The sequence below is a fragment of the Mustela erminea genome, chromosome 1, assembly GCF_009829155.1.
Source record: "Mustela erminea isolate mMusErm1 chromosome 1, mMusErm1.Pri, whole genome shotgun sequence".
In the NCBI taxonomy this organism is placed as follows: domain Eukaryota; kingdom Metazoa; phylum Chordata; class Mammalia; order Carnivora; family Mustelidae; genus Mustela; species Mustela erminea.
In genome coordinates, this window is record NC_045614.1 from 36730368 (window position 1) to 36753194 (window position 22827).

Below are 22827 nucleotides of genomic sequence, written 5' to 3' on the forward strand. Positions count from 1 at the left end.
AGTTATGTCAAAAAACAACAACAACAACAACAACAACAACGATGTCCATACTTTAATTTAAAAATACTTTACCACAGGGCGCCTGGGTGGCTCAGTGGGTTAAGCCGCTGCCTTCGGCTCAGGTCATGATCTCAGGGTCCTGGGATCGAGTCCCTCATCGGGTTCTCTGCTCCGCAGGGAGCCTGCTTCCTCCTCTCTCTCTGCCTGCCTCTCTGCCTACTTGTGATCTCTCTGTGTCAAATGAATAAATAAAATCTTTAAAAAAAAAAAAATACTTTACCACAAAAAATACTAACCATCCTCTGAGCTCACAGAGTTCCCATCACTGATTGATCGCAGATCCCATAGCAAATACAGCCATGGCAAAGTTTAAAATGTTTCGAGGACTACCTAAATGGAATTCAGGGACAGGAGGCGAGCCAATGCTATTGCAAAAAAAATGGCGCCGGTACGCTTGCTGGATGCAAGGTTGCCACAAGCCTTCTGTTTGTTAAAAAACAGACAAACAACAACAACAACAAAACTCCTGTCTTATGGAGCACAATAAAACAAAACACAATCCAACTGGGTGTGCTTGTGATGGACAGCTACTTACAACCCTAACACGACTCTCTCTTTCATTGTCCCCACTTTACAGAACAAGAGACTGAGTCCCAACTTGGCTTGATAGCCCGCCCAAGAAGAAAAGGAGAACCAAGCACACATGCAGCTTGTACAACTCACTGCGCCATAAATAATAAAATCCCCTACTTCTGACACGTCCAGTCTCCCACCAGCACCCCGCCAACTGTGACTGGCTAGCTTATTAGCTGGCAAGCAGGGGGAAATCTCAGACCTGTCACAATTCTTGGCACCCGCCCAGCTTCCCGCACCTCCAGGTCACTCGATCCCCAGCTTGGTGAGGCCTTATTTGTTAAATATTCTTTTTCTCCTTCTTGCCTGGGCTTGAGCGGAAACATCAGTCTTCATAAAGCAATGCTCTTCATTACAGTCCGCCTTTTAGAACAATGAAAAACAAGCCTTTGTCTCTTATACGCAATAAAGTTTCAACCTCTCCTGGCATTGATCTATTTCCCTGCACCTACCCACAGCCCTCAACTGTTGTCAAAGATGAACATTTCCAGACTCCCTCTCCTTCTGGATGCCTCTAAATATATAAATAGCTACTATTTATGGAATGTTTACCATGCTAATCCACCCGCCTACTTTGTCTTATTCAGTCATCCTAATAACCTCATAAGAGAAACAAGTAGATCATTTCATTTTCACAGACGATGATGCAGGTTCAGAGAGGTTAAGTAGCCTGGACAAAGTCACACAGCCAGATGTGCAGAATCAGGATTCTATTTGACTCCAGAGCCCAAACACTTGATTCCCTTCTTCATTCCCAGATGCGCTCCGATTTTACAGGTTCTTTGTCCACCTGGACAGAGTATACTACATAGGAGGCTTACACCGAAACATATATTAAATAGTAGCTAAGCAGCACAGCATTTTTGTGCAATTTACACATCCCTAACCGGGTCCTACTTAAAGCTCCCTTGGGGAAACAGAACCACTGAAATGAATTTGCAAACCAGCAGCATCGAAGTTCCTGTCTCTCTGTTACATCAGGAGACAAGCTCTGGTTCTGATTTCAGAGGGGAAATTGTTAATTTTTTGAAGTGTCCAGTTATTCCTGTGGGGTGCTTACTGTCCCAAACTCCTCACGCCTACCTACATCAGATGAAATTTCTGCAAAGATCCCCACAGGATTAATTCCACAGGATTCTGGAGTTTCTGAAACAGCCTGTGTCTTTCCACCGCGTTACATTTGCTGCCCTCTTGCGGGGAAACAGTGCTGCTTACAGCAAAAAACAAAGCAAACAAAAAAAAAAAGAACCAAAGGACAAATTGCTAGCGGAAGAAATAAGAGTTAACTCTGGCTTCCTTTCAAAAGAAACTGACCTATGAACTGTCCCCTTCTCCTTTTCTATAGCTTGAGGCTACAAAAACCCACATCGTCTCACACTCAACCTTTAGCTCAAGTTAAAACACACACACACACACACACACACACACACATAGGAGGTCTTTTGTGTTTTCTATTTCCTTAAAAATACCACTTCTGGACTCTTACAGAAGCTTATGAAAGCCATTTTGCCTTAAAGAAAAACTCCCACCACTTATCCTATGAAAATCCGGTGGGGTCTCATTAGGTTTGGTTTTTTAATGCTTGAAATAAAATAGAAACTTCAAGCCACACCTAGTACCTCATCTTTCAAAACTGAGGATAAGTCCCACCTTCCTCCCCTTTATCTTGGTGAGCCCTTGTGAAGTCTCTCCTTGTTAATACCCAACCATCGACAAGCCACTATTGTCTAACTAGGGATTCCTGGGGCCACAGTTCCCTTAATTGGTCAGCACAAACCACAAAGCACTTGGGATGGTAACAAGAGGCCTTTTGGACACAGAGTCTTCTGCAGTTAACCCTCAGCAGCTTGCCCTGGAGCTGCGTTGGGTACCCCCACAGTGGAGTAAAACCTGCCCAGTTTCTCAGCATCTCTGTATAGACAACCTCCCCCACCCTCCATTGATTCCGACCCTGAGTTTTCCATCAGCTGAGCTCTATACTAGGAAGAAAACCACATGGCCACTGCAAGGATACTAGACTTCCTTCCCCTGAAGGTCATTAGTGGACATTTATAGCAGTCCTCAACCCTCTCCCCATCTCTCTCTCTCTTTCACACACACACACACACACACACACACACACACACACACCCCACCCCCAAGCATCACTAGAATGGGAGGGATGCAGGGAAGTGGGATAGAATGAGGAAAGGGATGGTCAAAGCCCTCCAACATCCTCAATCTGCAAAAGCCTTTTGCCTATCATCGAGTAAACAATCAATAGAGCCAACAGAAAAGTGGATTAAAACATGCAATAGCTTAGGGGCGCCTGGGTGGCTCAGTGGGTTAAAGCCTCTGCCTCCGGCTCAGGTCATGAACTCAGGGTTCTGGGATTGAGCCCTGCATCAGGCTCCCTGCTTAGCAGGGAGCCTGCTTCCCCCTCTCTCTCTCTGTCTGCCTGTGTACTTGTGATCTCTCTGTCAAATAAATAAAATCTTTTTTAAAAATGGGGTTATGGACATTGGGGAGGGTATGTGCTATGGTGAGTGCTGTGAAGTGTGTAAACCTGGCGATTCACAGACCTGTACCCCTGGGGCTAATAATACATTATATGTTTATTAAAAAATAAAAATAAGAAAAAAAGAAGATATGATCCATAAAAAAAAATAAATAAAAATAAATACCAAAATAAATAAATAAAATCTTTTAAAGAAAAAGAAAAAAATGCAATAGCTTAAACAAAAACAAACAGCCCACCAGCACATTAAGGGCGTCATCGGTCAGAAAGAGATACAAGGCCATAGAATGGACACGTTTTCATTACTAGATGGGCACAAAAACAAAACTTGCTAGCACCGGGAGTCGAAAAAGGAACAGGGAAATGGGCGTTATCGCACTGTGACTGTGGGTGGAAGCATAAGTAAGTCCAGAAGTCTAGAAGGTCGCTCTGGCACCATTAAACCGCGAATGCGCTGCATCGGAAGCTGCCCCAGACGCACCAGAACTCCGGTTCTCCTCGTCCACCCGGGTCCCGGCTAGGACGTTCTCCCGTTGCCCCGCCCCGAGATGCGCTTATGGGCTTGGGCTCCAGCCAATGGCCGCGCAGCGCACGAGACCCCGCCCACACTTGCGCGGGCTCCTTACACCTGCCAGCTGAACCCTCGGCACCTTTCCCCTTGCAGCCTGCTAGAACTTTCCTCTTGCAGCCTGCTGGAACTTCCACCTTGCAGCCTGCTGGAACGACGGCCTGTCTAGGACAACCTTAGCAGCCACAGGTTGAAAATGTTAGCACTTCAACCACCGCGGGTTCCAGAAAGACTGCAATACAGGAGAATCCTCGAGAGGATACATTGGCCCCCGGACCGCAAAGACTCAGGAGCAAGAAACAGACCTCCCTTTGCTGAGCCATTTTTCTATTCGGTGTGTTGGTTACAGCAGTCGGGCTACTCTCGCTAATACATGTGCACGCACTTGAACTCAAGATCTCGCTACTAGGAATTCACCTGGTGTCGGAACATATATATTTGTATAAATACAGTAACAAGTCAAGTGTCCACAAAAATGGAAAGGGATCTAATCCTGTACGGCATGTCCTTATCATAGAGGACTATGCGGTGTTACACAGAGTGATAGATCTGTAAGCACTCAAATGAAAAGATTTATAAACTCTGTCGTTAAATGGGGAAAAAAAAAATCAAAACAGGGGCATAGTGATAGGTAAGTGCATACACACATACTAGGGGAAGCATTCCTTTTTCCTGGAAGGACAGCTGTGATGCAGCTTGACTAGGCCAAGGGACGCCCAGATATTTGATTGAACATTATTTCCAGGTGTGTCTGTATGGCAGAAAAGGGTGGGAGAAAGCTGACTTGGTTCTTTGCCAGACTGTTGAGCTGGGACACCAGTCTTCTGGTGCCTTCACTGTTCCTGGTGCTCAGCCCTGCAGACCTGGACTAGAATACATCCCGGCTCTCTGGTTATCAGACCTTCAAACCACATCACTGACTTCCCCAGGTCTCCAGCTCGCAGACCGCAGATCATGAGACTTCTCAGCCAACACAGCTGTGTGAGCCAATACTTCGTAATAAATCTTTTTATCTCATGCATATCATACACATGCACTCATGTGTGCACGCAGTAAGAAAATGAGAACACCGAGCCCCCTGCAGGGAGGAACCAGTCCTGTCTCCTTTGATGGTTGTTCAGACAAGGGGTGAGAAAGATTTAAATCCCAAAGATGAAAGCAGGAGGAATCCCCTAAAAGCCAAAGGACATGTGCTGGGAATCCAAATAAAACCAGCTAGGAATTCTAGGGCTGAAAATTTCATTCCTTGAGCATGATTTGCCAAGGCTTTGCTCTGACTTCTTGCTGTCCCGAGGGCTATTGAGTCTTGGCTTACAGAGAAGATATTGTCCGTATTTCTTGTGCACATAATTCTAATCTTAATTTAGATTTATCTCTGTGCTTGTGCCTTCTCTAAATTCAAAGAAATGAGGATTGCCGCATGGATAAAAATTGAAGGTTCAGTCCTGTCCTCTGTTTCCTTCAACTTCTAATCCCTTTTCAACACAATCTCTCAAGCTGAGTTCCTGTTAGTCTGGAAATCTGCTCTGATAACTTGCCCCACTGAAATGTTCTGCCTGATTGCTACTCAGACTCTCAGCCTCCACCCAAGAAGAGATATGAATTAAACAGATAAGACTAATGACTTCAAACACTCTATCCTTCAGAACAAGCTCATCAAAAGATACACAGTGCCATGACCAACTAGCTGTAGGCACTTCACAGCAGCCAAATAGTATAGATTTTATGCTGATTCATTAAAATTTCAATTATTTTTCTCGTCTTCTCTGAACTCTCACTGGAGGCGGGAAAAAATGAACCATGAGAGATTTTTTAAAATCATGGTAAGCCTAATATGCTGTCTTAACCTTAAAATATCAGAATAACTGAGTGGAAAGCACAGCCTGGTATATGTCTGAGGGTAAGGATATCTGACAAACTTGATACATTAAACCCCTAAGAGGCAGAATTTAGGATTCTATCTGGTTGAGAGTCTGAGACTCACTTTTTCACTAAGCGGTCCGAGAAAGCCTGGCATTGCCACACTTCAAATTACTAACGCAATGATGGCTAATTAATTATTTGGCAATGAGTCTACAAACAAATAGAAATGGCTCAGGAAAACACATTGCACTGAGGAGTTTCCAAGTCTGTATCATTTTAAATGTAGATGTAACAATGAGAGGGGGGAGGGGCAGAAACACACATACACCTGCACCCACACACAGAGAGACTCAAGTGATTATTTTCAACATTTTTAGAAATAAACAAAGTATACACAAGGGTCTCATGAGAAATTACGGGAATGATTCTCTAAACCTTTAGACACATTTTATTTTAGGTCCCATACAAAAGCTACCGTTGCTTTTTTTCTTTTCTTTCTTCTTTGTTTTTTTAAATCATTCACCATCTTTTCTCCACCAAGTGGTCTTAGATTATCTGACAGCTTCACTGTAGCCCTGGAAGTGTTTAAGTTTACCAGTAAAGATGTCCTGCCTTCAGAGGAACCTACAGGAGTAATACATACGCAAAGAAAGGGACGCTGGATTTCCAGGATTCTTGGGTAAAATCACTCTAAGAATGGAAATGTATTCAGGAAAGGAAAAGGAGGGGAAAACACCTGGAAACCATCCTTTAAAAATGTCTAGAACACTCTTTCAGCACCAAACCACTGAACAGCATCGCCCTGATGTAGCTCAGGTTCGCTCGGATTACTTACACACCATCAAAAGCTCTTGTCAATTACCTGTGTCTAAAATGTGGACGCTGACGTTGGAAAGGGTTTTATTAATTGATCTCAGTGGTGCATAATGAGCTTAAAGGGCTTACCTGCGTGTCCCCGGAGGTGCTGGCTAGAGGCGGACATCAGCTTACAGCACACCATTAACACGTAGGCCAGAAAGAGCCAGTGTGACAGCAACACTGACTTAGCACAGACTCTCATCCTGGAGAGAAAGCAAGACACGAGTCAGTGACGGCTCAGGGAGGTGAGGCTCTGGGGCAAACGCGCAAGCACGACCTGGGGGAAACTGGAAGAAAACAGCAAGAGAGAGGTGCTCAGCGCCGGACTTCTTTTCCCCCAAGGACTCTGAAGGCAAATCAAACCTGATTCCTACTGTGCGTTAACTCAATTTCCATTGAACGCTTCTTATAATTACGAGTTTTCCAAGTTAGCAACATGCTTCAATGAGAAGTCTATTTACGAAGCCCCACTGTGTAGCCTGACTTTTCCTCATAGAACATGGGGGTAACATACTATTTTATATCATGAAATTAGAAAGCTCCGCACGAAGAGCTGGATTCAGATAAAATAGACATGGTTTCTGCATCTCAGAGAAATCACAGAAATGGTCACACTCAGCCTGAGACTTTTCTCCTGGTTTCTCTGAGTGCATATTAATAAATGATTTTCAGTCTCAAAGTTTGGTGGGAATATGGCCAAATATAGGCGAATGTAAAATAAATTTAATTTCTTATGGATGTCGACAGATGAACACATAAAGATGTGGTATGTATACACAACGGAATACTATTCAACCATGAGAAAAAAAGGAAATCCTGTTGTTTGCAACAATTCAGATGGACGTTGAGGGCATTACACTAAGGGAAATAAGATGAAGATGAAGAAAGACAAATACTGTTGGATCCCACTTATATGGGAAATCTGAAAAAAGACAAATTCAGAGAAACCGAGTAGAGCGATAGTTAGCAAAGGTTGGGAGGTGAGAAAAATGGGGAGATATTGATCAAAGGTACAACTTTTCAGTTACAAGATTAACCAGTTTGGAGCGCTAATGTACAGCACAGTGATTATAGCTAATAACTCTTTATCATATACCTGAATGTTGCTAAGAGTCGATCTTAAATGTTCTCACCACAAAAAAGAAATGGTAATTATGGACAGGATGGAGGTGGTAGATAATACTATGATCATCATTTTGCAATATATATATATATCAAGTCAGCACATTGTATACCTGAAACATACACAATGTTATGTGTCAATCACATCTCTATACAGCGAAGATAAATAAACTTCACTTCATGCAGATGGACAGTATCGAAACAGTTGCTTAGACAACTGAATTGTCGAATTCGGTTCACAAATGTGTATGTACGTATAGTCTACTATTCTCAAACAAACCCAAAAGAAATGAAATAAAAGGAAAATATCAAAAAAGCATTTTCAGGGTGCCTGAGTGTGGCTCAGTGAGTTAAGCATCCAACTCTTGACTTCAGCTCAGGTCATGAACTCAGAGTCGTGAGATCGTGCCCCAAGGGCTCTGTGCTCAGTGAAGAGTCTGTTTTGAGATACTCTCTCTCCTTCTGCCCCTCTCTCTCTCTAATAAATAAATAAATAAAATCTTTTTAAAAAATGCATTCTCCCCTCAATTTTCTTCTTATTGTAATTTAAGGATAGTTGACATCTCCACTAATTTCCTCCTGTTTTTGACATTTTAGGGAAATTAGAACTAGATTAACTTTTTTTTTTTTAAGATTTTATTTTTATTTATTTGACAGAGGGAGATCACAAGTAGACAGAGAGGCAGGCAGAGAGAGAGAGGGAAGCAGGCTCCCTGCTGAGCAGAGAGCCCGATGCGGGACTCGATCCCAGGACCCCGAGATCATGACCTGAGCCGAAGGCAGCGGCTTAACCCACTGAGCCACCCAGGCGCCCTAGATTAACTTTTGTTTGCTATTTTTTTTTATTAACTTTTTCAGACAAAGTGGGGCAGAGAGTTTGGTATCTGAAACTCCAGTGACATTAGGCTCTGCCTGGCACAGGTATCGTGATATCTATGATATCATTGACCTCATCGTGTCAAGGGAACCCCGTATATTTATATTTATATTTATATTTATATGATTTATATACACACACACATATGCATACATATAATGCCATATATAAACACTGGTTGGAGTCCAGTTTGCCCCACAAGAGGCAGAGTTCCTGAAGTTCTGAAAGGAAGGGTGTCAGAGACCAGCAGCATCCCGACCAGAACCCTAAGACTGTGCTTGAGAGAAAACACAGTCTTGGGGACCTAGCACCCAAATCATACTCCAGAGAATCACACCCTTCTCTCTTGGCCTCTCGCAATGTAGTCAAATAGATCTTGTTGAAAGGTATCATTCCATTCATTGATGTGAGACTCAGTCTGCCTTTGAAGCAGGCAGGGCAACACAAGGTTCTAAGACCATATTTGAACAACTCCGCATTCAAGGAAACACAAAGTCTTGGCTTCTCTTTGCCCTTGGCCTTGGAAATCCTGAGCATTCCAAACTGACATGGGAACATCAGGTCTCTCTGCTTGAAAGGCCCTGCAGGTGCTTTAATTTCTCAAAGCACCACCCTCTGTCTCCCCAACTTCACCTTGCACACGCGGGAGATAGACACCCCAGGAGCAGTTCCAAAAGTGGCAAAGAAAATAGGTGGGTCTACATGAGCTTCGGTACAAGCACAGCTGCCCCTTGAACATCACGTTTGAACTGTGTGGGTCCACTTATACATGGAGTTTCTGCCATACATTTTCATTCTTAGGATTTTTTTTTTTAAAGACTTATTTATTTAAAGCAGTGGGGCAGAGGGAGAGAGAGTCCCAAGCAGACCCAATGCTGAGCATGGAACCAGACTCAGGCTCAATCCCACAACCCTGCAATCAGGACCCGAGCCAAAGCCAAGAGTCAAATACTTAATCAACTGTGCCACCCGGGCATCCCTCTTAGGATTTTTTAAAATAGCATTTTCTTTTCTCTAGCTTACTTTATTGCAAGAATACAGTAGGTAACACATATAATATATAAAATCTGTGTTAACTGACTGTTCATGTTATTGGTAAGACTTCCAGTCAATAGTAGGCTCTGAGTGACTAAGTTTTTGGGAAGCCAACTTCCCCAACCCTTGTGTTGTTCGAGAATCAGCTGTCTTTAATTATATTGTCATTTCAGGGAACTGATTATTAGTTTATTACTAATTAGGGAAAGCATGTAGTTTCTGCATTCGCTGACTTTGTGGATGAAGTGCTCTGTCCCACCCGTAACATCTTTAAAATTCCAGTTGTTAACTCCAATATTAGTTACTGATGAATGGTCACAAAATCTCTTCCCAAAAGGTCAAAAATTCAAATGCCCACAAGTGAATGAGTAGGCTGGCGGGACCTAAGGCCCTCGTGAATGACAGGGACTGTGGAGGCCCGCTCTGGAGAACCACCTGGGGGCAGCTGTCACCACCTCAGCCTGTCACTGTAGTGCAGAAATGTGAGCCCAGGGATCCCAGGACTAACTTCTCAAGAGAACCTGGACTCTGGCATACAATCTTCCCAGTTTATATGTTGGCAACTAATTCCATTTGTTTTATTTTTAAAACAGAGCGCAAAATAGACCAAGTAACACACATTTTCAGGCTGCATAAGGCACCTTGGCTTCCAGGTTGCAGCAAACTTAGTGGCCCCCAAACAAAGCATTTGAAGGAATCAGATAAAGAGGATATTCATTTCTCTTCTGACATAACAAATAAACTGCCCAACTCAGCAGTTGAAACGATATGGACATGGTTTCCACAGTTTCTAATAGTTTCCTTAATTGAGAAGTCTGGCACATAACAGCCAAGTCCTCTGCTCTGGGACACCCAGGACTGGAATCAAAATGTCATCTGGGCGTGTCCTCATCTGGAGGCTCAACTGGGGAAAGAATGGTTCCTAACCACCTGCACGCTACTGGCAAAATCCATTTCCATATGCCCCTATAAGCGAGGTCCTATGTTCTTGCTATCAGCTCTGAGAGGTGGCATCCTAAACTTGACCACATACATGGACCCTTCTCAGGCTGAATCTCTTCTTCCAGGAAAGGCGGAGTCCTTCACTAGAGCTCACCTGGTCAGGTCAATCCGATCCAGGATAATTTCCCTTTTCATTAATTCAACATCAATATATTTGAGACCTTAATTACATTGACAAAAATCCCTTCATCTTGGTCATATAACCATAACCTAGCCACAGGAGGGAACCCCCATCACATTCACAAACGTGTCCACACTCAAGGGGAGGAGATAACCCAGGTCGTACACACAAAAGGGTACATGTCCTAGGGGCCATCTTAGAACTCTGTCTACCAAAAATGGACAGACCACCCAATCACAAAATTTTATCCATACACGTGGTTTACAAACGTCCAACTAGGTATTCAATCTAATTAGTTTAAATGATTAATCACACAAGTTAACCTCAAGATTTCTATCACTGAAAATGGGCTCTGAGGAAAACATTACCCAAAGGGAATGTGCTCTCCCTCACTGTCTTTTTCTTCAGCTGTCACTCCCCAGTGCTGCTGGATTGACCTGAGGACAAGCATCCCCCTTGCCCAGTCCATGTATCCACCATCCATTTTCTGAGATGTGAGCTACGTTGCTGACAACTGTGAGTATGCATTGCTCTCTCTCCCCATGCTAATAAACCCGTCAAACACAAGCTGGTTCTGAATCCCATCTTCTTGTTCTTAATCCAATTTCCAGATGCCCAGATCCCTATTGTCTTCTTAATTCTTAACCCTCCACTGAGTATCATTAAGTACTTTTCTTCTGCTTCATGGGTTGGCTCTCCTGCCTCTAACCATAAAGTCCCACACAATTTAGTCTCCAAATTCAGACTAGGTCTTTCAGGTGGTCTCTAACCTCTCCTATCTAACATACCAGTGAAATTTGGTTTCCCTATTAGTCCCGACATCACCTAAACCTGTCTGGAAGGGTTTTACCAAATTGGGGACTATGTTTGAGATGATCTGAGTCCCAAGGTTGGGGGAATTGGTGAGCAGGAGACTTATCCAGGGACAGTCCTGAGATATCACCTGTGGAAGGGGAAAGCAGGGAGGGAAGAAGGCAGGACAGAAGGAGGAAGAGGCCCCCGAGAACCCAGTGGAGAGTTCCAAAGCTGAAATGCCCCTTCTCAGCGATTCCAAGCTGGGGGCCAAGGCTTTAATCCTTTCATGTTGACCCATCATTGGATATGAGCTGCCCCTAAAAATATGGTTAATTTTAGGCAAGGGGGCTCTTTGAATTGAGACTAAATCAAGAAAGCTCTAGGTCATCTTTTGCAGTTGGCTGTGTCCTCATTCCTAAAGGGGGAAATAATCCTTTCATTCCAGAAGGGGACTCTGGGTCATGAGGGAATGAATCCTTCTGCATCGCAGCATCCATCACCATCCATCTTCAAACAGAAGACGCCATGTGCAATATGCGTAATTTACTTTGTAATTTACTTTGCTGTGGAGTCATCCTCAAGAGAAGACCCATCCTCTGGGGTATAACAGACTGTACCATGCCCATTAAAATGTCATAGGAAGAGATTTCATATAGGAAGCCGATCCCCTCCTGGGCCTGTTTTGCCCTCAGATCCATTCTTTTCCCTTCCCCTAGGTCACTCCCATCAGCTGCGTTGTCCGGGTCCCTGAATCAGCTGGATTTAACCAACAGGGGGTAGTAGCTAGAGCCTGGAGGGTGGAAGAAAAAGGATGGGGTATTCCTCCCCACCTTCTCCAACTGGAGCAAGATGTATGGAGTGGTCATGTCTCCTCCAAAGTGCCCGTTCCTGCCAGGAGACCGACTCTGGTTCTAGCTCCCACTGAGGGTCCCATCCCCTAGGTGCTGGCAAACACTACTTCCTTCCTTTGTCCGACCCCGGGGGACGGTGTAGCTTCTTACTGTTCCCTATCTCGGGGCTGCCTCCATATGTTCTGTTTGACTTCTCTGGCTCTCCCTTTATTTAGGTTCCCTGAATTCAATTCTCTCTGTCCCACATTATCAGAATGGTTTCTTTTCCTGATTGGATCCCAACAAAAAAGCCCAAGCCCAAAGTCTTAAGGGCAGCCATTCCAACCTGTGGGGGTGATCCCTGATCCATCTGCGTACACAGACAATTCCATGTACCAGGTTCCCGCGTGAGCTTGCAGTGCCTTGAGCAGGTGTTTCCTGCCATCATTCTTTTTTTTTTTTAAAGATTTTATTTATTTATTTGACAGACAGAGATCAGAAGTAGGCAGAGAGGCAGGCAGAGAGAGAGGAGGAAGCAGGCTCCCCACGGAGCAGAGAGCCCGACACGGGGCTTGATCCCAGCACCCCAGGATCACAACCAGAGCCAAAGGCAGAGGCCTTAACCCACTGAGCCACCCAGGCGCCCCCTGCTATCATTCTTTATTGGAGTCAACAATCCAGACACCCAGTCAAGGACTTCTGACCTACCACATCTAACATCATTCTCCCACTTCGATTTCTTCTCCCTTGAATATTTTGTTCAAATGTAAAACAAAATTGGTGTCTCTTTAGATTTTACCTTTCACCCTGCTAAGCAGCCAAAATGCTGCTTTGCAAATGGAAATGGTTTCCAAAATAAGAGAAACTAACTAAAACTTGAGAAACTTGATTCCCAAAATACTCAAAAATTCAATGGAAAAAGACACCTTTTATTAAGGATCGTCAACTCTAGGATTCTCCGCTTTGCTAAATTCTCAATGCTTCATAAAGAAACCATCTCTGGTGTCTGTTAAAATCATTTTACCTTGGTGACTTCATAAGATTTGGTTCCAGTCAAGCACAATTATTTCAAGATGGATTTCAGAGCAACTCCAAACTCCCATTTGTAGCGAGGGCCAACAATTTCTGCAGTTCCAAAAAATTATCTTAGCTTGGAAAGACCTATATAAGAAAAAACAAGGACAGGAAATCATTAGCCTGTTAATGCTGAAATGATACAGATTTCCAGGAGCAAAATAATGGTGTTTTGGTTTTGGGGTTTTGGGGGGTTTTTTTGCCATGAAACCTGCAGCTTGCGGACGGTGCGAGGGAGCCAGATGCAGCCACACTTGTAAAGGGTCTTAATAAAGGAGGGGGGAAGACACAGAATCCAGCACTCAGTAACTCATCGCAGATTAGGTAACAGAATACAGTTTTTTGGGTTTTTTTAAAAGATTTTATTTATTTGACAGAGAGAGAGAGAACTCACAAGTAGGCAGAGAAGCAGGCAGAGAGAGAGGGAGAGCAGGCTCCCCGCTGAGCAGAGAGCCCGATGCGGGGCTCGATCCCAGGACCCTGAGACCATGACCTGAGCCAAGGCAGAGGCCCAACCCACTGAGCCACCCAGGCGCCCCCAGAATACAGTTTTAAAGTAGAAGTTATCTCAGCAGCAAAGGCATTCCAAACTTGACAGAGAATCCCCAACCTTCATGATGCATAATTTCATTCACCCCATGTCATTAACAAGGGGATGAGAACAGAAATGGAGATGGTCCCTTCCCAAGAGTTCTGCCCCTTGCCCAAGCTATACAGCGCTGGAAAAACCAGCCTGAAGATCTGAATTCTTAGCTCTGCGGGACATAAACCTGCAGACGTTGCTAACCAATCAGTGAGGCTCCTTTCTGAAAAATGTTAACCAGAGGAAGAGAGGAAACGTCCCTCCAACAGAAAACATCCCACCAACATACAAAGAAAGCTTGTGAATACCATAGTTGACATTCAACACACTCCTTTAATGCACAGACCTGAAAGGACTTTTCTACTAGCAAAAACATCTTTGCAAGAAAGATTTAGATGCTTCCAAACCAAAGACATCTCAAGAAAAAAAAAAAAAATGGACCATGAAACACACCGTTTTTAACTCTGCTAAGTTTAAAACATCCCTCCAGTGGTGGAGATTGGGGGAAAAACAATGATGTGCATCGATAAATATTAAAGTTGCAAATATGAGATAAAAATGATCTTGCGACACGGTCTAGTTACTTTAGAATCCCGTTGAACCCATCACAAACCTGCCACAAAGCACATCTGAGATTTTTCTCTTCTTTAGATATCTTCCCCTGAAGGTAACTACACAAGTCTGCCCAGAGAACACTGTAGGTAAGGGCTTGCAGACCCGTCCCTTTGGGACCAGAGGAAAAAGAGTCAGCCTTGAGTGAGTAGCTCAGAAGGGGAGTGGCTTTGAGTAACTGTACAAGTACAAGATGTTCGGGGAAAAAATAAAACATTGGCAAATGTTCATCTCCCACTTCCTCCAACTTTATTAAGTATGTTTGTCCTGATGTCCACCCAAGGGCACAATGTGACCTTCTCTTACCGGAAAGAAATACACGGTCTAATTTATCAGAATCCATCATAATGAACTTCCCACATATTGGAAACCAAAATGACCTTTCCTGGCTAATATTTATCTTGTTTTCTTCACACAAAAGGAACCACTGGGGGTTCTTTTTTCAATTCATTAAAAAATGGATCCATCAGTGAAAAGAAATGTGATCTAATAGTTCCTACGCCAGACAAGGAGCCAGGAATTTAATTTTAGGCTGAGCAGTAACTCATTCGGTCAGATTTTCCCAGGGCATACCCCTGGCACCGGCTTAAAGGGATTAACTCTTTCTTGTCACTTCTTGAACTTGAATGCATTCAAGGCCATAGAAAATTCTGTGCAGAGCAGCAAAAGCATTTGCTTCCGGCCATTTCATTTCTCTCTCTTTTGCTTCCCAGCCATAGCACAGTGATTCCCATCTAAGTGCTTCCGTACTCATTTGTTTTGCTAAAAAGTCTCAGACTATTCAGGATGAGAGGCACTGCCTATATCTAGACTTAAGGAAAAAATTTTTTCTGGGGCACCTGGGCGGCTCAGTCGGTTAAACATCTGACTCTCGATTTTGGCTCAGGTGGTGATCTCAGGTTATGAGATCAAGCCCCACATGGGATCCACACTGGGCGTGGAGCCTGCTTAAGAGTCTCTCTCTCCCTCTCCTTCTGCCCCTCCCACCACCACCATCCCCAACTCATGCTCTCTCTCTCTCTCAAAAAAAAAAAAAAAAAAAAAAAAAATTACAAATGTTTTCACGTGCACAATCATTCTCAGAATGAACTTCACTCCACATTTAGATGCCAGGCTACATTTCTCATCTTTCCCCTGGTGTGTTGGTCCTGTACAGAGACAATCACTCTTTTCCAACAGAAAAGCAGAATGCCTATTTATGTTTCTTGGTCCAAGACACTTTGAGGTTCCCAGCCAGAGGAGACCTTTCTTGTGATGTTTTATTTATTTCCATTGTACACAGGAAAGAATCCTGCCTACACTTGATTTTTTTTTTCTATCAAGGAAATAGTAAGGTTTTACCTCTCTTTTCTCTTGATCTATTTGCCCTCACCATTAGTGGGCTGAATCCCCTAAGGGGATTATTCTTTTGGAATACAGTCATTTACTTGTTGTAGATAAGCACTCACAGAATATCTCTGTTGATTTTCCTATACCCACCTCACTGCGCACATGTCAATCAATATAGCATCAAACCCCTCTTCATCTATTTTGTGTAAAAATTTACAGTGATGAAATATCACACTTCCCTCTAGAATTAGAAGACACAACGACCTTAAAGCTAGCTCTAATCAGGATGAAAAATCAGACTAACTCAAATTTGAGGACATTCTAAAACGTAATTGCTTTTGAAAGTGTCAAGGTCGTGAAAGACACCCCCCCAAAAAAAAAAAAAAAAAAAAACTAAGGAATGGTTTCAAATAAAGGAGAGACACATGGCAAAGAAATGCATTTGTGACCATATGCGGGATCTTGGGACCAGAAAAAAATACAATACGCAGACCTTTCCTCAGAATAAACTGCATACGCACACATATACATCCACACAAACAGCCGTATACACATATACAATATATACACGCACAGCTCTAAAGGACAGTATTGGGCCAATAAATAATTTCTCAATATAGTTTGCAGATTAAATTACAGGGTTGTATCAACATTAAGTTTCCTGACTTTGATCATCTTGCAGATAAGAAAGAGAATGTCCTTATTACTAAAAAAAAAAAAAAAAAAATACACCCTAAAATATTTAAGGATAAAGAAACAAATGTCTCCATCTTATTTTCAAATGATTCTGAGGGTAAAAAAAAAAAATAGAGGGGGCGCCTGAGTGGCTCAGTGGGTTAAGCCTCTGCTTTCGGTTCGGGTCATGATCCCAGGGTCCTGGGATCGAGCTCCTCATCGGGCTCTCTGCTCAGCAGGGAGCCTGCTTCCCCCCACCTCTCTCCCTGCCTCTCTGCCTACTTGTGATCTCTGCATGTCAAATAAATAAAATTCTTTAAAAAAAAAAAAAAAAAAGCACTCACGGGGCGCCTGGGTGGCTAAGTCAGTTAAACAACTGCCTTCGGCTCAGGTCATGATCCCAGTGTCCTAGAATGGAGTCCCACATCGGGTTCCCTGCTCAGCAGAGAGCCTGCTTCTCCCTCTTCCTCTGCCTCTGCCTGCCTCTCTGCCTACTTGTGATCTCTCTATATATAGCTCTCTGTCAAGTAAATAAATAAAAATCTTAAAAAAAAAAAAAACTGTCATTGGAAGCCATTGAGTTTCTATGATTGAAAAAATAAATAAATAAATAAAAATTAAAAGCACTCACATAGCGCCAGGCCCTGTGTCAAGCACTTTAAAATACGAGTTCACTGAACAGTAGGATTTACGTATATCCGGACATACAGATGAGGACTGTAAGGCATAGAGAGAAGAAGGGATTGCCCAAGGTCACTCAGCTAGCGAGCAGCCAGGCCAGGATTCAAATCCAAGCCATCTGACACCAAGGCACCAACTGTTTCAGTTCCTGTAAAATCATTTCCAAAAAGAATTAGTCCCTCTTCATGCTTTAGTAAATAGACTGAAAATAAATCTATCTTTCTTTGGGAATTCAAGACACTGGTCAGCATCCTAAAGTTGAGAATTCTGTTTGTGGAAAAACACGTTGGACTGAACTTGCAAGCAGATCAGAGCTGGGAGCCAAGGCGGGTTTCTATTAACCCCTCACTAAGTTTTGCTTCATCTCTGAAAAGCTGGTGAAAAACAGTGATTCAGAGTTGCTGTGAAGTTCTGATTTGCTGCAGATTTATTAAAGGCTTATGTCATTTTCCAAATTAAGACCAAACATGCAAAATTCTAAAGTCCTTGAGTGCTTAAACTGCCATTTCTCAAACAGATGGGAAACAACCACACTTCGGATCAGAACTCCTCTAAAACATTTCAGAGAAAATCTACCAAAGCCAGAACGTAACACACGGGGGCTGAATTACTTCTGTTGATTTCAATGAAGGAATTCAGCATCGAAACTAAACAAAACAAAACAAAAGTGGATCTTTGTCCATGCATCCACTCCAACTCATTTCCTGACAAACTTCAATAGGAAAACATTTCTGAAACAATAAAATACAGAACATTCTCTCGTAATCACAAAGCAAAAGGTCCCCAAGCTACTAAACAGCACTGCCCTTTCCTGCCTGCCCACTAGCAGAGGGGGAGGGTTGTAGGTTCTACCCTATGTCACCTCCAGAGTGGATACATTTGAATAATTAGCTATCAGTCTCTCCAGACTCGCCATCAGTCCAACCAATCTCCCAGAGTAGGACCATCTGGGATGGTCTGGCGACTCCAGTTCTCAGCCTCCCAGGTACCAGGCTGCAAACTGGAATAATTTTTCCAAGTATTGATAGAAGATGTGACACCCTTACGTTTGGACATCGTGGTAAATCACTTTGCCACACTAATGTCTATTCAATCAAGACCAGAGAGGACATAAGAGATGTATCCTGAATTAGCAACCCAGGTTTGGGGAGTTAAAAAAAAAGAAAGGGGGCAGGAGGGTTTTGAGTGGAAACCAGGTGAAAAGATGATCCCCCCACAGTGATGTCTTGTCTGATAAACAACGGAAATTTGGAAACAGAAGTTGCCTGCATAAAATAATTCATCATTTCTCCAGGCAGAAATGAGAAAAGATGTTTCCATTTCCAGGTGCTTAAATAAAAAAAATAAAAAAAAATAAAAACATTGAATTGTCTTCTGGAAATTTTCAAACAGCTTTTCCGTGAAAATATGTAAAACCACATGTAATCCCTCTCTTGACAAATTTATTCTGAAACCAGTATTAATGAGCTTCTTCCATTGAAGAGTGGGCTGATGAAGGTAAATGTATTTAATAGGTTATTGACGCTTATGTGAATATATTTCAAACACAGATGCATGGCTGAGGTCTCCATTGGGTTATCATTCATAATTATCACATGACGCATGGAATTACTTCAAATTTAGAGTATGTTCACCATCATATGTTAAAGTGGGCCCTTTTTTCTGCCGAAATGTGGTATATGCATGTCATAAATTGCTTTTTTATTGCTTGCTTAAAAACGTCTATGAAGAATTTACCACCGAGCCATTTTACAACATATTAAAGCACGTCGTAAATGAGCCATTAAAGACAATAACTGTGTCTATTAAATATTAAAGAATTTTATAAATGGCATTTTAATTTCAAGTGTTACCGGTACCATCTCATCTGCATTAGGTGGTAGGGAGTTCTTTAAAAAGGCTCTTCCAGTTGGAGATGATTTAAATAAATTAAATAGACATGCTGTGTTTTTATAAGGTGCACACACTGTCATTTTTAAGAACTGAGAAATTCCTTAAAACCACAGAGCCGCTTTATTTAAGCGCTGTGGCACAATCCTTTCTAGTGGAATTATGGGCAAACGGTGCATTTTGTTAATGAAGAAAAACGCCAGCCTTCCAGTGACCATGAAAAGTACAAAAGCAATCATCGCTAAGTGATAATGGCTCATCGAGAGCCTGGGTACATAAAACAGAGAAAACAGACTGGCAAGTTCCGTGAAATAACATGGACTCACCGAATTCAGGGACGCCCAGCAGGACTCCACAGCTTGTTGTCCACGTGAAATCGCCCAGGTCTGGGGCTCAACAAATGTGAACGGTAATGGCAATTTAGCCATAAATCTCTCAAGGCCCAATTAGCCTTCCTGCAGAGAAGGTTTATTCCTTTTAATTAGCCCAGTGTTTAATTGGAAATTTTCCTCTCATTTCTCATTTTTCAAATAATCAAAACAGAGCGTCCAAGGATTTTAACATAATAAATGACCAACAAAAGAATATTTTGAAGGCTGCCCACAAGTCGCCAGGCACTTGGAATTTTTATGTAAAAAGTTTTTATGTAATGTGATCGAACTGCTACATAAAGAAGATTCATAAAATAAGTTGTACATAAATATCAGTAACAGGACTTCTACTCTAATCGTTATGGCCTTAGCTGGGGCACGGGGTTGAGGTCGGGGGCGGGGCTGGGGGGGGTGTCAGTCGGCGTCTCTTCACTTACATCCAAAATCTCAACCTCTTGACGGGAAGGATGATATCTTATATCTCCTCTATCCTAAACTCTCACATAATGCCCACATCGTGGGTGTTACATATACTTGATTAAATAAATGAATAAAATGGAAGTTTTTTGTGTCACTCCCAAATGAATGGTCACTTCATTTCTAGGACCCTAAATCCCTCACCTGTGAACTAGTAGAGTTCAACTAGAAGACCGCCAAGGTGCCGTCCAGCTGTAATAATGACCCACAAGAGCATTTTAGGAAAAACACAGTTTTTTCGATAACATACAGCTCATGGACATATATACACAGCAAATTCAGCTGTGACAAAATTGCATGGCAAGGCAACACCCACTGCAGACAATATTGGCCATTTTAATCTATTAGTGGGATAAATGCTTCTTAAGAGCTTAATCTAAACCTTTATTAAATTTCAACCTGAAAATCATCTTTTGTTTGGCAACAGTGCCCTCCAGTGGCCACAAAAGGAAGTCTGTTGACCGTGCTAACGTGAACTGATCTACATTTTTGTTAGAGAATGTTTTAATTTTTTAATAAAGCCATATTTATAAACAGAATATAAGCTATCCTTAAATAAACATAAGATATTGAATAATTTATATAACCATATCACACTAAATGGCATCACAAAAATGGTTAAAACAGACCAACAGCTTCTAAATGAAATGGGAATTCTTTATATGAAATACTACATAGAGTAAAAAACACAAGACCATATTGGGATTTAGTATTTGTTGCTTCTCCCTGTTACTTCTACATCCCAAGTCAATGTTAAAATCTATCAAAAGTCCTGGGGCGCCTGGGTGGCTCAGCGGGTTAAGCCGCTGCCTTCGGCTCAGGTCATGAACTCGGAGTCCTGGGATCGAGCCCCGCATCGGACTCTCTGCTCAGCGGGGAGCCTGCTTCTTCCTCTCTCTCTGCCTGCCTCTCTGCCTGCTTGTGATCTCTCTCAAATATATAAATAAAATCTTTAAAAAAAAAAATCTATCAAAAGTCCCCAGGCTATTTAAAGATGCTCAAAATACCCAGCCTGAATATACTAAATGCCTCCTAGGCTTTACACTAGGACATGCTGGGAGGAAATAAAGAATAAGACTGGTTTCCTGTCCACCCATAAGTGATCGTGCACCTGGAAAGGGCAAACACACTGAGGGCAACCAAGACAGTAGGTCACTGATAGTTGGTGTTGTCTTTCAGAATAATAAAAATTAAAACAATATTAAGAAAAGTAAGATCAGGGAGGGCTTCTGTAATCCAGGAAAACTTTCCAGAAGAGGCAACAATGCAGTCCGAAGAAGGAATAAAGGAATATTTGGAGAAAGGAGTAAAGAGGTGTTTGGGGATTTTTAAATTTCCGGTTTTGTTTTTTTGTTGCTAATGAGGGAAGTTCTGCATGCACGTGTGGGCTTGTCTTGCTTTGCTCTGATTTGAGATGGTGGAGGAGGGGAAGGGCCACTGAAGGAAACCACAGAACTCAGGGAAAGGGGGAAAAGAGGAGGCAGGTAAGGGAGACTGACCATATGCGGAAGTCCTACAGAAGAGCTGGAGACAATCTTCTCTGTTGTCTCCATGTTCCTGGGTCACCTCTGCAGGATTCCTTCAAACAAGTAAAGTATTTTTTTTTTTTTTATCTACTTCAACTCTCCTGCTCCAGGCCCTATGCTGGGAGCTGAGCACAGAGGACAGATGAAGTCCTGGGTGGCCTGGGGCTTGTGTTCCAGCAAGGGGAGACAGACAGGTAAATGAGCGTGAGTAAGAGAACTGTGGGTTAAGAGAAGTGTAACCAAGAAAAGGAAAATGAAAAGGGAAACAGAGACTGGCTAGTCTTGCTGGATGAGAAGCTACCAGGACTGGGTGCTCAGGGAGAGCCTGTCTGAAGCCAAACGAAGCCTGGTCTAGTCGGGAGCAGAAAGACATTCAGAGCAGACGGGGGCTGGCAGCTAGAGGACTGAGGAACTTGAGATGACGTCAGAGAGGTCCCAGGGCAGAGAACAAGGGAGCTTGCAAATCACAGGACGGAGCTGGAATTCGATTCCACATGTGCGGTGAGAGTTTTAAAAGGACAGAAATTGAAGATGGGCTAGGTTTTCAAAAGGGCCCTCCAGGGTGCCTGGGTGGAGTCAGTCAAGTGTCTGTCTTTGGCTCAGGTCATGATCCCAGGGTCTTGGGATCCAGCCCCACATTGGGTTCCTTGCTCAACAGGAAGCCTGCTTCTCCTCTCCCTCTGCCTCCTGCTCCCCCTGCTTGTGCACGCTCCCTCTCTCTCTGTCAAATAAATAAATAACATCTTAAAAAAAAAAGCAGGGCGCCTGGTTGTTCAATGGGTTGGGCATCTGCCTTCTGCTTAGGTCATGATCTCAAGGTCCTGAAATGGAGCCCCACATCAGCTCTCTGTTCTGCAGGGAGCCTGCTTCCCACCCCACCCCCTGCCACCTGCCTCTCTGCCTACTTGTGAACTCTCTCGCTCTCTGTCAAATAAATAAATAAAATCTTAAAAAAAAAGAAAGAAAGAAAGAAAGAAAGCACCCTCCAGCTGCTGGATGGAGAATGCCCTCTGATGGGCTAATGCTGAGAGACTACTGCACCAGTCCAACTGAGACATGGTGATGGCTTGAGGCAGGATGGCAACAAAAGAGCCAGAGAAGAATTCATGTTCCAAAGCCTAAAACAATGCTTGCGTATAACAAGTTCCCAGTAAGTGCTGATGAATGAACGAGTGAGTGCCTAAGCGAGCACGTGGTAAAACTCTTTTCCCTTCATTAATCCTCTCTAGGGCTGGCATCTATCTTACCAGTGAGTGCAATAAAATTACTAACTGCCTTATCTACCCCCTCAAGAGTAGTAAAACTTGCAAAACATTTTATCAACTGCTTGTTTGGTGCACATTGAGGTCTCAACCTAGAACTGCGTAAGAATGAATTTGGACTTGAAACTAATGTAACGTTGTGTGGC

General features: G+C 43.0%; 1 protein-coding gene across 7 annotated transcripts in view; it reads right to left on the minus strand.

Annotated features, from left to right (window-relative positions):
* Positions 1-22827, minus strand: part of TAFA4 (TAFA chemokine like family member 4) — a 215471-nt gene that overhangs the window by 133544 nt on the left and 59100 nt on the right. For 5 of the 7 annotated variants that reach the window (XR_004281237.1, XM_032324715.1, XM_032324704.1 and 2 more), the window contains 2 exons: positions 13226-13362; positions 6507-6622 (listed from right to left, as the gene is read on the minus strand). Coding sequence is in view for 6 of the 7 variants with exons in the window: in XM_032324715.1 (XP_032180606.1) it covers positions 6507-6622; positions 13226-13239 (130 nt within the window). In the remaining variant the exon portion in view is untranslated. Of the gene's footprint in view, positions 1-6506; positions 6623-13225; positions 13363-22827 lie in introns of those variants that run through there. The other 2 variants (XM_032324683.1, XM_032324694.1) reach the window with 2 other exon arrangements.